Source organism: Netta rufina (genome assembly GCF_964035555.1).
Source record: "Netta rufina genome assembly, chromosome: 16".
Lineage (NCBI taxonomy): Eukaryota > Metazoa > Chordata > Aves > Anseriformes > Anatidae > Netta > Netta rufina.
This window is the reverse complement of record NC_140140.1, coordinates 1,270,832-1,287,698: the sequence shown is the minus strand read 5'-3', so window position 1 is coordinate 1,287,698 and position 16,867 is coordinate 1,270,832. Positions and strand designations below refer to the sequence as shown.

At 36.4% G+C, this 16,867-nt stretch overlaps 1 protein-coding gene across 6 annotated transcripts in view; it reads left to right on the top strand.

The window, feature by feature from the left end:
- Positions 1 to 16,179, top strand: part of STAU1 (staufen double-stranded RNA binding protein 1) — a 31,749-nt gene extending 15,570 nt beyond the window's left edge. For 2 of the 6 annotated variants that reach the window (XM_084296710.1, XM_084296709.1), the window contains 10 exons: positions 5,098 to 5,196; positions 6,514 to 6,744; positions 7,280 to 7,423; positions 8,075 to 8,221; positions 8,984 to 9,056; positions 10,939 to 11,258; positions 12,010 to 12,132; positions 13,655 to 13,740; positions 13,840 to 13,887; positions 14,379 to 16,179. In XM_084296710.1, the coding sequence (XP_084152836.1) occupies positions 5,098 to 5,196; positions 6,514 to 6,744; positions 7,280 to 7,423; positions 8,075 to 8,221; positions 8,984 to 9,056; positions 10,939 to 11,258; positions 12,010 to 12,132; positions 13,655 to 13,740; positions 13,840 to 13,887; positions 14,379 to 14,466 (1,359 nt within the window). In that variant the 3' untranslated portion in view covers positions 14,467 to 16,179. The remainder of the gene's footprint in view (positions 1 to 5,097; positions 5,197 to 6,513; positions 6,745 to 7,279; positions 7,424 to 8,074; positions 8,222 to 8,983; positions 9,057 to 10,938; positions 11,259 to 12,009; positions 12,133 to 13,654; positions 13,741 to 13,839; positions 13,888 to 14,378) is intronic. The other 4 variants (XM_084296711.1, XM_084296714.1, XM_084296713.1 and 1 more) reach the window with 4 other exon arrangements.
- The last annotated feature ends 688 nt before the right edge of the window (positions 16,180 to 16,867 follow it).

The window sequence follows — 16,867 nt, the reverse complement described above, 5'->3', positions numbered from 1 at the left end:
TTCCCATTCCAAAGACCCTTGGTTTTTATTTTATTTTTATTTTATTTATTTATTTTTAAGTTGCTTAGGCAGGAAGTCTCATTGTGTATACACATGAGCTCCCGGGGTTGAGTTGACTGCGTGCACCCTCTTTATATGTGCTGACTGACTACTCCGACTACAGATTCCTACAAAGTGTGTATTTAATCTTGCCTGAGTTACAAGGCCTTGGTTTTAAAGCCAGGGAGTGGAGGCTTGGACTAATAACTTAAAGTCTGGGGAGTGTAAGAACTGTTAGTTACGTAGTCTGACTATGTGCTGAAAAAGAAGAAAAACAAAGAATTTGGCAAAAGTTTTTTTTTTAAAAAAAAAAAAAAAAAAAGGAACTAGCAGGAATGATAGAGCAAGAGAACTGAGGAAACGTGTGGTGAAGCAAACGGACATTGAGTTAAAAATTAGAGAGAGCATTGCCCAGATAATTAGTGAAAAATAGTTCAGGGAAGAGGCCTAGGAGGCACTGATGATAGTGTTTAAGGTAACAGAGTTCTAGAAGAATGTAAATTAGTGAATAATGGAGGCTACTAACAAGGGAGTCAAGGAATTACAAAAGCTTGTAATCAGGGAAGACAGTGACTGTGGGAACAGAAGCTGACAGTCAAAATTAGTTTTGCACTGAAATCAAAAATGGTAATGGAGTGTGGTCAGGGACAAGCAGGAGGTCTTCAAGCAGAAGAGATCAAATGGGGGGTGGGGGGAATATTTCTTTTCAATGCAGGGAAGCCCTAAATTTCTGACTATTGTCATTCTATGTCACTGATGCATAATAGCCTCTTTTTGTGTTCAGCGTCCTGAAAGATTGTCCTACTGTCATCAGCTGGTTTTCCACCTTAACTAGTGGAAGTTTATGTACTGGACCCAAGGAGTCCAACTCTACAGAAAATTATAGGGTCACACATAACAGAATTGTTCACTTCATAAATGCCTATGTGCAAGTGACTTTTTGAATATTTGTAGAGTTGCATTTAAAGTTGAGTAATGTGAGGTCATGAGAGCAAATGCTGTAATCGTCTTTATGTGACTGTGTATTCTTTTCTATAGGATGTCTCATTCATTGTAAACTCTGTGAATCAAGAGGTTAGGAATAGATAGAATAGAAGAGATACCTAGAGGGTATCTCTTCTTTTTATTGTTTTTAAGGACATGACAAGGGAAATGCTGTTGTCAGCAATGCAAGAGATTACAAGAAGGGAGAACTGTTTTGTGAATAAGCCAGTTGCAACCTCCCTTCTGTTTTGGCCCCTCTATACATATGCTGGACAAGTCACTTTAGGTGAACTTTCACAAGAAACATGTATTGTCATTTTCTTAATTTATGCTTGACTTGTCTACAAAGTGAACAGTGAGAAATAGAGCTATGCATAAGGAGAGCAATCCTTTGAACACAGAGTGCTGGATTATAGCAAACACTCCAATCAGGTCTTAATTTCAAATGTGGTGCTCAAACACTAGGTTCATTAATATTTATGGTTCTGAACTATTGTGGTTTTAGGAGTATCTGAGGGAATTACTATCTTTGCAATAGCTTTTTGCACTAGACAAGATGAAGATAAAATAAGGAAGATTTTGGCACTAAGTGAGCACTCTTAGTTTATGCATTCAGTGAGGCAAGGTCCTTGAGGGATATGACAGTGTACAATATAAGAGATTCTGCTATAACGTGTATACAATAGAGACAAATCAAGATTTCACAAGCTGACGTTATCGTGATACTTCCTGTCATTTGATGTTGCCAGTAATTTTCCTTTTAAACACATTTTTGCATATTCCATTAGCGTGCACATGTATAAATAAATTGTACAATCTTGAACTCTTGTACTTTTAGCCAGAAAATAATCAATGCTTAAGAAGAAATCATTGAATAAAATGACTATCCTTTAAGGGTAAGAATAGCCTTTTCCCATACCTTCTTAGCACAAATCTGGAAGCAAGTGGCAGGAAAAAAAAAATTAATAACATTTGCTCTCAACTATACAAATTCCTGTCTGAGCAACTGATCTAATTTTAAGTCATTTCTACTTTGAGCTGGAGGCTGTAGTAGGAAACCTCCAAAGGACCATTCCACCCTAAATTAAGTGTATGATTGAAGTTAAGACACTCTACAAGGAGGCAGTATAAGGTTCATAGAATCATAGAATATCCTGAGTTGGAAGGGACCCTTAAGGATCATCAAGTCCAACTCTTGACATCGCACAGGTCTACCCAAAAGTTCAGACCATGTGACTAAGTGCACAGTCCAATCTCTTCTTAAATTCAGACAGGCTCGGTGCAGTGACCACTTCCCTGGGGAGCCTGTTCCAGTGTGCAACCACCCTCTCTGTGAAGAACCCCCTCCTGACGTCAAGCCTAAATTTCCCCTGCCTCAGCTTAACCCCGTTCCTGCGGGTCCTGTCACTGGTGTTAATGGAGAAAAGGTTATTTGTGTATTCAAAGACAGAGATAATAAAGCACAGATTTAAAGTTCAGAAAGCAATGGTTTCTAGCACAATGCTTAGATAGAACTCTTTGCATGAAAACAGCAAAACCAGAATTGCTTCTATGTTCTTTTCCCTAATTTATCTGTTAAATATCAGCTGCACTTTATATCCCTTGATGTGGAAGAAAATAGACGGATAGCTATGTTGAAAGCAATGTGGTTCTCATCAGCAATTCTGCTGGTTTTCATAACTTGCTTATATGCAGTCTTTGAGCAATTCCTTGTTGAAAGACTTCCTAGAAAAGGGGAGACCCCTCATAAATGCGTACGTTGCTTTTACAATTTATCCAGGAGTTTTTAACGTATCGCTTTTGTTTCTTTGTGTGACTTTTCATTTGTTAGAGATGGATTGAACAATTTGATGAAAGTTAAGTGTAGTAAATGCTTGTTTGTGGTCTCATTCTGATTTAGAGGCATAGATTCCTTGGAGAGGAATGCACACGTGCAAACTACTTTAAAAGCAGACTTTATAGATTATCTGCCTTGAGGTATGCAGCAAGGGGGGAGGGTGTGGTTATCTTTGATTTATAAAATAAACTGGTCTAGGACTCAAATAGAGACAAAATAGTAGAATAGTTATAGTCTGATAATATTTTGTAATTAATTACTTTTTTTAGTATAAACATTGAAAAAAAGTACCTAATTTACCCATTTTGAATAAAAACATAGGGGAAAAAAGTACCTGTGACCATATGAACATATATGAACCATATGAACAGACCTGGAATGATATGTCAAGAATATACACCATAATGTAGTAGGTAATTGCATACTATTTATGTTATTTTGAAAGGATTTTAAACACAAAAAGTCTAAGCCAATAAAGAGAAGCCCTGCCCTGTCATCTTAAAAAGGAAAAATGTGGGAATGTGAGAAGCTGGAATATATCTGAAATTGTAAGGATGGGAAAAAATATTTGTAAATAAAGTGATCGTGCTAATATGTTGACAGTAAAGTTAAAGACAGTAAAGATCATTCCTATAGGTGCTGGCAGTAAACTTGCCATAACACTTAGCCCATAATAAAATAAGCCCTTTTTCCTGGAATATGGAATAATGGAATAATATGGAATAATGGAGTAATCCTTTTCCTGGAATATGATGCTGTTCTTTTTCAACCTACCACCTGTATTTGAAATTGGTTTTAGAATATGGTGATGAATATTTTGACTTCTAGCTTCAGTCTTAATTTTGACAAATATTACCTGCATTGTGCCTCCTGCTGAGATGTAGTGTGGGGTTCCTGTAGTGTAGGTATTGCCTCGACATTTCTTGTGTGCTGTGGTGCTCTTCACTCCTTTGGGAGTGGTGCCATCGTGTGGTCTTGGTTTTTGCAGACCTGAAGGTTGTTCTATGTACACATCTGGCTCAGAGGTTGAAGACTGGATGTAGTAGTGTTAGCAGAAGTATCAGATGTTATTTTTGTAAGAAAGGATGTTGGGGTGTATGTGTTCTGAAACGTTGTGACTCAGACCTGAAATATGTGGTCAATCCATAAGAGCAGTGTAAAAATCTGATGGGACAGTAGGAAGGTGTGAAAACCACAGATTAATTTTACCCATATTTTGTTCTGAGCTTGGAAGAGGCTGCTTTGAGTAGTGGAAACCAAATGTCCTTCATGTTCTGATCTAACTTGCTAGTAACAGAGATTGGGGATGCTTGCTATCAAAACTAGCTTTAATCAGAAAGAACTCTCTAGCATATTTCTGCTGCTCCAATAAAATATTTAAATAATTTTTGTTAGCTGGTTGTGTAACCAGTTTTATGGTGTAATATAATTGGTGTAATTGTTGCTATTCATCTTTATCATAATCTTTCCTGTATCACTGCTGGACACTTAGTCTTAAAATTTCTCTGTTGCTGTTACCATGCCTCTTAGTTCATGTTGATACCAACATCAGTGAAGACATTTTTGGAATCTCAATCAAAATTTTACCTGGAGATACGTAGAAGTGCCTGTAGGTAAGCTCCACCTGGCACTGCTGTCCTTCTAGCAGGTGTAAGATGTCAGAAATATACACTATTTGATTTAAGGCAAGTTCCTGGTAGCATGTTTTTCAAATGATGAGAAAAATCCGTAGATGAAGAACTTACAGGGAGCATGTTGAAAGACAGGACTATGCCAGGGTCTAATAATCCATCCTTTATCAACATTGGTCCCATTCTCAGAATCTGTATTTTTCCTGCCCTTTCTCTTATCTGTTACTGTCTTAGTGCTTTTGGTACAAATGTCCAATCAGCATATGAAACTGTATTTCATAAAGGTACTTCCATGTGGAAAGCAGTTCATTCAACACTTCAGTTTGTTTTTCTATAAATAGATTTTAAACCCATTGGCCCTTATTCTATTTGTTTTTTCCTTTGATGAGCACATGAAAATATGGAGGTTTGCTAGCTTTTACACATACACTTTAAATGAGCTTCCTAAATTTTAGTTCTGTAGTATGTGTGCTGCACTTATACACATTCACGTAAAATGGCAGTAAAAGTTAAACTACTTAAAATTTGAGAATTCAGTAAACTGGTTGGATGAATAAAATTCAATTTAATAGGATCATTATTTTAAATAGAGTATGCTTCTTTTAGGTTAACGGAAAAGAACCAGATGATGAAAATCTCAATAAATCTGAAATAAGCCAAGTTTTTGAGATTGCACTTAAAAGGAACTTGCCTGTGAATTTTGAGGTATGTTTATTTTACAAGCTTTAGATTTGTTTTTATTAGAATATTAAGGGTACACATTAAGTAGAGTCTTTGTAGATAATCCAAACAACTGACTTTTAACATGCCTTGTTAGTTGTGAATACACATTTACCTTTGACAGTCACTCTGATTGTCTCAGAATTTACATGGTTAAGTAAAGAAAGAAAGAAATCCACCTGTTCACAGATTCATGCACTAAAATCATAGCGTGAGTGAACAACTATGCTGTGGTTATCTGTGCAATCTTTTCCAAGTTTTTTTGAAACAATAGTATTATATTAAAGAAACAAAACACAAACCTACATTACAGATTAGAACATTGAGGTGTGAAGTCCAGACAAAAGTCTAACTCACTCTAAAAGAAATTATTTATGGAAGTATTTGCTTACTTAAGCACTGATGTGGACTACCCGCAAGTTGCAGAATCTTATAGACAGGTTTCTTTTCTTGCCATGAGTTGACCTCATGTGCATCTTACTTTCCTTTCCCTTTGGCCTGGCTGCTTGCCTCTTTGCCCCTCTTTGATCATTTTAGTTACCTTAAATCAATAGCTTCCATAGGACCATCGTTGTTGCATTAAAATATTAATGTATCGTGTTGCCTTCTTGAGCTGGCAGAGTAACACTTCAGTCAACTACATGAATGATTACAGTAATAAAATGCAATCGTGTGTAACTAAATTGCTTTTAAAACTGTTTCATGAATTTTTATACAAATATTACAATTATAACAGATTGGCATAAGCATCACTGGTTAAAATATACTGTCACACAAAGCCAGTTGTGGGTGGAAGTTCTTAATTCAGTTTCAGTTCTTGACTCTGAATATTTTGAAGTTACAATTTGTTATGAATGGAGTTAAGACTAAATCTGTAGCAAGTAGCTAACCCTTAGATGTCTTCAGAATTCTTGATTTCTAAACTAAATTGCTGGATCCCAAATAATTGCTTTCTCAGTAATGTTCTGTTGCTGTAACATGATGTATTTAGTGAGGTGAATTTATGTGTGGAAGTACATGTTGATGAAATAGAGCAATCATTTTTATATTGAAGGAGTAATTCAAGAAGTAAGATGGGTTAATGACTATAATATGTTAATGCTGTTTACTTCTTGCTGCATCTGATCTTTTAAAAGTACATTTTTATTTGGGTGGGAAAATGTTATTAGGGTATGATTTACGTAGTCATTTTCTGAATTGTATGAAAATCTGAAATCTTTTTACCTGTAGTGTTTGAGAGAATTTTGTTATAAACAATGTGCCCTACCATTTTTACTAAGTGTTTATCACGCTTTCACTCAGTTTTTCCCTCTGAAACAGGTGACTAAGGAAAGTGGTCCTCCCCATATGAAGAGCTTTGTAACCAAGGTGTCAGTTGGGGAATTCATGGGTGAAGGTGAAGGAAAGAGCAAGAAGATCTCAAAGAAAAATGCTGCAATAGCAGTCCTAGAAGAACTGAAAAAACTGCCGCCCCTTCCCACAGTTGAGAAAATGAAACCGCGAATCAAAAAGAAAACAAAATCAATAGTGAAGGTAAGAGACAAATTGAAAATCCAACTGTTGTAAGTAATTGTCAGATGAGAGACACTTGAGTCAATTTTTAACTCAAATGTAGTTTGGTACTACAAATATTTTGCTCCCACTCTAAATGGGGTTCACCATTATTACAATGATTAACAGTAAATTCAGAATGAAAGAGAAACGAGATAAAAGAATGGGTGGTATCTAAAAATGAAGCTCTGACTTTCAAGCCTTAGATTTTACAGTTTAGGGTTTTGCCTGATTTTCACTTCTGCAAATTCTCCTGCAAACCCTTCCCCTCTAACGTATGACGTCCCCTCTGAAGCTATTTCCAGTATGTCACATGTGGTCAACCATGACAGCAGAGCCAAATAAATTGAGTGTTTCTCCTTGGCTGTAAAGGTGTTTCATTAAGTAAGTGTTGCTTTAGTGTTTTTAAATTCTAGAGATGAGTGAGCTCAGTGGCACGCTGCGTTTTGTCTGTTGAACTAAATATTCACAATTATTCACAATTTTTGGCTTATTTCCTAAACGTTATTCTGTGTAGCTGCAAACAAGTCCAGAATATGGTCAAGGCATGAATCCCATTAGCAGACTTGCCCAGATACAGCAGGCCAAGAAAGAAAAGGAACCAGAGTACATGCTTATCACAGAACGTGGTCTTCCAAGACGCAGGGAGTTTGTTATGCAGGTTTGTATGTTTTTTTTGGCTTATTGTAATCAGAGTGTCATGATGATATACAAAATTAACAGGATTATGGCCACATTTCTATTAAATGTATTAAGAAATTATGTAGTAGATTCCATCCAAGGAAGATAAAGGTTCAAGAAATGTGATCGGAGTCATGATTTAAAAAAAAAATAGCATAGGACACTAGAAGTCTACTTGTAACTTCCTACTGTATTTAATTTATGGGAAGAATAACATTCTGCTAGGAGCATAGTAGCTCTTTTGACATTGAGTATCTATTATCCTATAATGTTCTCCAAGTCTCTCTTGTATCCTGGACAAAGCAGAAAAATCAGTTCCCTTCCAGTACATTAGGAAATCTGCTAAACTTGTAACTTCAGCCTGGAAAAGGACATCCACCGTGATGCCACTTTTGAGCATTTAGGCTGGTGCCAAGATGTGATGATGAAATACAGCTGATTATGCTATGTCTGTTTGGCTTTGTGCTTGGAGGCCAATGATGATGGATAATAAATGGCAGGATACTTCTTGTTTAGAGTAATTACTTGAGCTATTTTGTGACTCATGCTGTACTTGAGACGCAGGTGATTGATGAGTGAGTCCTAATACTACTGCTTAAGATTTTATTTGCTTTCTTTCTCTTTTGTCCAGGTGAAAGTTGGTGTACACACAGCTGAAGGAATGGGCACAAACAAAAAAGTTGCTAAACGCAATGCAGCTGAAAATATGTTGGAAATTTTAGGTTTCAAAATCCCTCAACCTCAGCCTCCAAAGCCAGCATTAAAGACAGAAGAGAAGGTAATATTCTTTGAGTATCAGTCACTGTTTGATGAGTTTAAAAAACAGCAGCTTTGAAGACAGTAACAGTATACTAAATTCATACTGTCTGCACTAGTCAGAAGACTATTGTATTGAGGTGACTGTTCTCTAAATAACAGTACATTTTGGATACATCAAGAATTTCAATTTTGCAAGAAAAAATCAAAGTCACATCAGAAGGCTAAATTAATGTATTCTTCACAGAATGGCTCAACCTGTGAATAACTGATGTATTTGGTCTTAGAAACTTGCAAACATGTAAGCTGTATAGGATTCTGTGGTAGCAATAGTTTCAGATAGCCTTATGAATATTTGCAGACAAAAGCTTGTTACAGGTCTCTTTCTTTGGTGGGTCCTTAGCATGAAAAAGCCTTGCATTCTTTCTTCATCTGTTGGTTCGGCAGATATTACTGTGGAGTTAAAATACCAAGTCTGGTTTAATTTTCTCCTTTTTATGTATGTGTCCAATGCATGCTGTTATCAGCAATGTTAAAGTTAGCTTAAGTAACTTTTTCAAGTTCTCAACATCTGTGTTCCTAATAACACTGCGATAATCTGTAGACAGTTTTATTCATTCAGTGAATAAGGATCACTGAACTTGTTTTTTTGATGGCTATGTAATAGTTGAGGTTTTTGAATAATAAATTCTTAAGTAAAATTTTGATAGATCACCTACATCTTGAAAACTTGGGAAAAGCTTTTTTAAGGGATGTTGTTTGGTCTCTCTTCTTTATTTTCAAGACACCAGTGAAGAAACCAGGTGATGGAAGAAAAGTAACCTTCTTTGAGCCAGGCTCTGAAGAAACTTCAACTAGTAAGTAACCTTCCTGAAAGAAGCATGGCCCTGTTGGCATGTAAGACATGTTTCTCAGTCCCTTCAGTAGTGTCATTTAACATACTATAATGAGCAGAGGTGTGCAACTGCTGGCCTGCAAACTAAATCTATACCATGCCAGGGTTTAGCTGAAATACCAAAGTGCTTATTTCTCCCAAGTAGTACAGTATTTGGCTTGCTTGGTCTCCTGCTCAGCTTTTGGCTGATCCAGAAGCCTGTGTGTGCTAATGTGTCAGTCAAGCAGTTGGTGGCAGTGCGGCTGCTCCTACCTGTAGTGTCTGGGCTTCTCTCACCGTGAGCGGGAGAGTCTTTTGGGCAAGCTTTAATTGATGTCTAGGGCTTTCTAGTGCAAGAATGTTCAGGACCAGGCATTACTCCTGTCCAGGGAAGCGGCTTCTCCTGTTAAAAGCAGAAATGAAGTTGAGGCAATTTCTGTGAGAGGAAAAGATAAGGGGAGGAGGAGAGATCAGCCTCTTTGACTCAAGAGAAAGTTTCTCTGGTGTCGGGTCTAAATGAGGATGGAAGCAGATTCCATGGAAAAGGATTGGTGTTTCTGCAACCTGGGAACAGCCTTCCAGGTTTGGAAGAACGGTTGCGGCTTGGAAGAATGCCCCAGAAATGCTACTCCCTGTCTGAAGAAGAGTAGCAATGGGAGGAGGATGTTGCTGAATTTGGTAGTTAGCTGTGTTACATTTGGTTGCATCACCTTACAGGTGTTGAGGGAATAACTGCACTGTGTTGAAGACTATTCCTGGGATGAAAATGGAAAAGGTTGTCACTGCTGATTGAAGTTGGTCTTCCTAAAGTAGAGTTAGAGGGAAGGAATGGCCTTTTAGTACAGAACAGCCTCTTCATCTGTGCTTGGCCTGTAATGCCTGAAATCAGGGATCTGTGCCTGCATTTATTTCAGACAGTTGATTGTTAGAGTGAGTGGATCTACAGATAATAGGCTGGAAAGAAACAAACAAAAAATCCTGGCCACCAAGCATAGAGGAGTTTCTCTAATGTAAACTTGAAAGGAGTCATTATAGAAAGTTTGTCAATTATAAAATTCTGTCTTGGATAGTATGCTTCAGATGCTGTGTTTCTTTTAGTATAATTTTGTTGTTCACGTTATAAACAAATGGGATTGACTGACTTGGATGTTAGTAATGTTTTCATGCATTCATAAAATCTTAGGTAAAATTCCTGAGTCCTTACTCAAACTTTGCTATCACTCCTGTTTTTCCTCGTTTCTTCCATCTACCAGTTTTGTCTTTCATTCTTAGTCTTGTGGCAGCTCAGTCCTGTTGAACTTCACTTATCTATTCAGCCCTAATACTGACTCCTTTGTTTATTTTGGTGGCATTGTCTTCGCCGTCTTTCTTGAGCACACCTCTAACTTTTTGCCACAGTTCTATGTATGAGTTTCCCAGAAAAAGCTGCTGATATCCCTCTTAAAACTAATTTAGGCTGTAAGATCAATAAATTGGTATCAGTTGATGGTGGTTGGATATTTTCTTGCTGCTTCATGCTGTGCTAAGTTTACATTTAATCTTACCTACCTGTTTACATTCTCATTATATATGGTATAAACTTTGTGGGCTACATTGTTACTGTCTTTACAATATTTAACCATGGCTCCAGCCATTCTGTGGTGTTATTATTTGCTCCTACCGTTTAAATCATGAAATAAATGATTCTGAAACCAAAAGATAAATCTAGAATGTGGTTGCAACTGTCTGAGATGTCTGTAAGCTTGACTAATGTGGAGAAACTGTTCCCGGATGTCAATGTGCTCCTTTTGGCAAAAGCAGGTGTTGCACTGAATCATTTACACAGTTAGCAAACTCTGTATTGATGGCACCTCTCCTTTCTGCAGGTAATAAAGAAGACGAGTTTAGGATGCCTTATCTCAGTCACCAGCAGCTTCCCGCTGGAATTCTTCCCATGGTCCCTGAGGTTGCACAAGCTGTAGGAGCCAATCAAGGACACCACACCAAAGAATTCAATAGGGCAGCCCCAAATCCTGCCAAGGCTACCGTAACAGCAATGATTGCTAGAGAGCTATTGTATGGTGGTACTTCTCCTACTGCTGAGACCATATTAAAAAATAACAACTCATCAGGCCACGTACCCCACGGACCACTTACTAGGCCCTCTGAGCAGCTGGACTATCTTTCCAATGTTCAAGGAATCCAGGTAAATGTACAGTTCTACAATAGTTCTTCCAAAGCTATTCAAACTGGTGTGTCTTGTATGTTTAAATTTTTTTTTAGCACTGTACTCTGAAGCTGTTTGTTAAGCTGAAGTTCATGTAAACATTTTACTTTACCTACAAAGCGTACTGAGTTTTACAGCTCATTTATTTGGTTTTCAAATATGCATTTATGCACTACATGCCCAGACTTAATTCAGCACTAATCTCTAGGTCTCATTGAAGAATGAAATTGAAAGTAGTATTTTCTGCAAATTGTCGTGATGTGGGAACATAATGTGTACTTGGTTGATCTGAAATAATTTTTTGAAAAATCCTTGATACATTAACATTTGCTGTAAGCCTTGCATTTTCTTGTGTTTGGTCCCTTTAGTTAGAATTGCATTTACTTTTCTATATTGATACATTATGAATATTACTCTCAGTAAGAACTCCATGGAATAAGAAGTCAAATAGGAAAAAAAATAAATGCAGGTAGCTATGATCAGAAAAAAGATTTCAGAAACAATCATTACTATGTAGCAACTGTTATTCAGAAGGCTTGCAGAGTTCTTGTGATTACTCAAAACAATTGCAACTAAATTCAAACTTCAAAGTAAATGGTTCTTCCTGGCTGCCAGAGAATCAATAAAAGTAGGGTTTGGCTGTGTATATGGGGAAATAATCTTTAGAAAATGTGATGTATTTCCTGTACCTGGTTAACTGAAAAGAACTAAATCATTCTGTTTCCTTTAGGTTGAATATAAAGACTTTCCAAAAAATAACAAGAATGAGTTTGTATCTCTTATAAACTGTTCCTCTCAGCCACCACTGATCAGCCATGGAATTGGAAAGGACGTAGAATCTTGCCACGATATGGTATGATGAATATTGCTGAAATGCTTTCTTTTTGTCTTCAGTGAGCTCTAAGAGGTGCAGCAGATAGACCAAGATTTCATATTACTGCTGGATAACAATTAAATGCTGTACAATTCCGTGACTATGTTTTGTCAAAGGTATCATGGGTTACTGAAATAACTGAGAAATAGTTTCAGAATCTAACCTAACTTTTAACACACTTGATATATGCTCACGATTTTGTGTCTACAAAAAGTGTATTTGTTTTATCTCAATATTATGTGTCTGAACACATATTAAAGAAAACATATAAAAGGGAACTTCTAAAACACAAGAGCATATCACTTTTCTTTCTCTTCAACGGAACAAGTTGATATCTCATCAGGAACTGCAATACTTGGGTTCACGTTACCAGATTTTCTGCTGAAGTGGAATCCAAAAGGGAAGAAATGCAATGAATTGTTAAATAGGAGATGTCTAAATCTGTTAAGCTCCCTTATAAATAAGATCTTTTTATTCACAGTAGCTGAAATATTTCTTTGTGAAAGAGTGAGTCTTCTAGTCTGTAAACTGTAAGGGACCTTGTCTTCTGCTCTCTCTATAAAAGGCATTAGATATTCGTAGCACATTCCTAGTACACAGACTACTATAACTTGGAAAGAGTTATAACACTGGTGACCAGTGTACGGACCACACACTAAAGAGTTCGTAATACGTACACTTAAAAACTGTTTTTTACTGTTTTTTACAAATTTTGAAACACAGCCATTATAAAATTATTGCAATTGAGATTTCTTTGATCTTCATCACTTAATTTTGACATTTTCATACCTATCTCTACACCCTGCTGTAAAGAGCTCCTGGAAGAATACACACACAAGTCAGTGTGGTAGAGGAAAGGAAAAGGACAGCCTCTGAGGAATTTAAACATTGTTATTCAGCTGATGTGAGAAACCTTCCTGTGTTCAGATATGGCGCATGCATTACTGAAAGATGAATACCTAATCAGGGATATTTTGAAGACGTACACATGAAATTGATCTGAATAAAACTGAAAGGTCTCTTCGGTTCTCAAAGGAGGTGACTTTCACATTAGCAATGCCACATTGACAAAATATATTTTCTTTAAGGATTTACATATGCCCTATCTGTACTGCATTTTTGATTTTTTTTTTTTTTCTTTCTGTCTTTTTCTGCAAAGGACTTCTTGGTTCTGTGTATTTTAATGTCCTTTACCTAAGCTCTGTACAGTTGGAGCCATTATTAATTTATTTTCTTTCTCCATTATAACAGTAGTATCACTTAATTAGTTTTTCCCCATTGCTAGAATAAATGCTATGGGAATCCCCTAGTCACAGTACCATTTTGCTGTTTGTTGGCAAGATCACCACTGAATTTTTTCCACCATAATTATGCATCTTAAAATACATATATTGCCAAAATTAGAATACTTACTTTGATTCAAGTGGGTCCCACTCTTGGTTTCACTCAATAAATGAAATGGACTCAAGTTGAATGGTTGAATGCTGTTTCTTTCGTTTAGGCTGCATTGAACATTTTGAAGTTGCTGTCTGAGTTGGACCAACAAACCACAGAGATGCCAAGAACAGGAAATGGACCAATGTCTGTGTGAGTGTGACCCATTGACTTACCCTTGCATTAATGGAAACCTGTAACCCTAAGATGTATTATAAACAAATAAAATATGAGGGTTTTTTTCTTTGCCAGAGAAGTTAAAATGCCAAGGGCTGTTACCTTCCTCAGAAGGATGAGAGGGTAGGTTTTATGATCAAGTTTATAATTTTCGTGTGTCATATGCAAGTTACTAAACTTAATGCGAGAGCAAGTGGTTAAAATGTAATGGCTGTGACACAGAGGAATTCTGACTTTGATTCCTCTGCTTAAACTAGTTACATATATTTATAAATAACATGACTTTTTTCAGTGTGTTTGAGTGTTACAGTAGCCTCTAGAAATCTCCTGCATGTAAACTGTAAACAATGTATAGGTTTCACAGCTTGCTCTCAGAGGAAATGTGGGGGGTTGCAAATTATTATTTTTGACTAGAAAAATAAATAAATTGTTCCGTCATTTAGATAACCAAAATGGTGGGATTAGCAAAGTGCTAACTGATTAAAAATAGAGGTCAGTTACATGTAAGCAGACTGACATCTGAACAGCAAATCCTTTGCAATAGATTTTAGAAGTGTCTTGTTTGTGGAAGTGGTGTTTTATCCCACATGTAACAGGTGTTTCCTCATTTGTAGATGTGTGAAACAAGAAATGGAAAGTGACCCTCTTCTCAAACCGGCTAACTCAAACACTTTGGGACAAACACTGGACAGCACTGCCTAAAAAGGCTTTTGACTGGACCCAAACCTGAAAGCACCAGAGAAAATCAAATGCTTCCTATTAATGTAACCTAACTGTTTTAGAGTGCTACAGTCTTTACAACCTACTGTAGTGTCTAAATCATAACCGTTGCTTTTTCTTCAAACAGTGATAAATTTTTAGTTTCATTATGTTGTTTTGATTGAAATGACACTATAAATTTTTCATTTAAAAGTTTCTTAATTGTATCTAGAACAATAGCACAGTTTAGAAACTTTGTCTTCTGAGACTGACATGTTATCTGTGAACTAACTTGGGAAGATCATATCCATGTATGTGGTTATTTTGTTTTTCTTGAAATAGCAAGTTTCACTGGAAACAAATTGTGTGCCCACCATTTTTTAAAAGTCCAATGTTTTCGCAAACCTAGCTTAATTATCCAACGGTTGAGTGAATTAAAACACTTTAGGAATTTTAAACTTTGATCATTTTTGGTTAATTTCTAGTTTTCTTGAGTGGGGGTATGGGAACTTGAATGCAACATGACTTTAAATGATCTCTGATCTATGTTTTAAAGATTATGTGTATAGATGGCACACAGCTCACTACATTACAGGATATGATCTCAATGTAGTGCATATAAAACCGCAGATTGATTTTCCTTGAGTGCTTTATACTGTTTAATTACATCTCCATGTAGGGCTGAAAAAAATTACCTATGTTTATATATAAACTGTGTTGCTTTTGATGTTGTGTTATTGCGCACTGAACTGTGCGCAATAAAGTTTTTGCATATGGTCCAGGTAAAGCACGATAGCCTTGCAAGTTAAGTACTGCTTCAGTTCATTGTTTACGCTGGAATTTTTTCTCCCCATGGAATGTAAGTAAAACGTAGTGTTTGTCACCAATAAATGGTAATACTAAATTTTTTGGTTAATTTATTCTTGTATGCCACTACAGGGGCTGCTTTTTTATAGGATTTGTAATGCTTGTGATATAGTACGGGCGGTATTGTAAAGCTATGGAGTAACTGTACAATGGTTATCAACTACATATAAATAATTACTATTTAGTAATGTGGAGAATGTGAAAAATTGGCAAGGTCAAGGAAATTCAAAAGTAACGTGGGTACATTTTGTTATTTGTGCCACAGTGTGTTAGTGCAGCTGTATTAATGGGAGCTTAAACTAATGTTATGATCATGAAAAGAAACCTGGCACAACAGGTTGGAATGATTTCAAAGTTTAAGTCTCTACTTTTAAGTTTCCTTGTTTGCTTGTAACTTGAGTCATAACCTTGCCTTGCACCTAGTAATTTTTGGGAGGTAGTACTTTAAAAGTGAAACAAAACTTTCCTTCTAGCAACAAAAACTGGCACCGTAGACTGACCCATGGCAGTGTGTCATTTGGATGTGAACTACATTCAGTGTGTACTTAACTGGTAATCTGTAGCAACACTTCCTAAACACTTATTTGCAGTGCGTGTAGTAACTCTTGTCATAAAAAGCTGTTACTGCACATGCTATGTCTTAAAGCTAAATGTCTTGGCCATTTTATTTGCATTATCGAAAGCAATTGGGCCACACTAACTGCATACCAAATTTTATTGAATCAAGTTGGGTTTGCTCATTTTAAGTGCAAAAAACATTGTAAAGTTGTGTTTGTTTGTTTTTTTTTTTTTTTACATTTGTAGAACTAAAATGCTGTACATTTAAAAATTAAAACAAACTTGCTAGGCTGAGGCTTTGTATTGCAAATTCTTACAACTTAGAAACTACTTACCAATTAACATTGGAAAACAGCTATCACATTGGTAGTAGTGTAAACGGTCTGCCTATGTTTAGCTGCTGCAACTTAGAGTTTTCTCTTTGAATGGAACTTCTAGCTTTTTTGCAGCATTAATTTGCTGATAATGCTATGTTTCATGTGAACATTAAGGTACTTTGCAATAGATGCTTCTGTTTCTATGCTCTTAAATGCATTCTTCATCTTCGAGGTGCTATGTAAGAGAAGGTTCTTTTGTCAAAGACCTTGAAATAAGAGCCACATGATGGAAGACTTCAGGTCTCTGTGGATTCTAGGTAACCCAAAGTGAGTTCTAGATAAGTGTGTTTTCTCTAGAGCACTACAATCATTTTTATTATTGTTTAGTTTTGTTTTGTTTCTATTGGCTCCTCTGTGCTTTGTGCAGCAAAGACTAGGAAGAATGATTACATACTATATGTAATCACCCAAAGGTTTTGTATTATGCTTTAGTTCAACTGATACTAGAGTGTTCCACAAAGGAGTATAATGTGAAGTATAATGTATTATACTGCAATTATTCTGAGGCAAATGTGAAAAACCCTGACTGCAGTAATCTAGCAGGCTAGTACTGGTATAAAGATTACATTTCTGAGTACTAGCAAAGTGCTGTCTGCAAGACA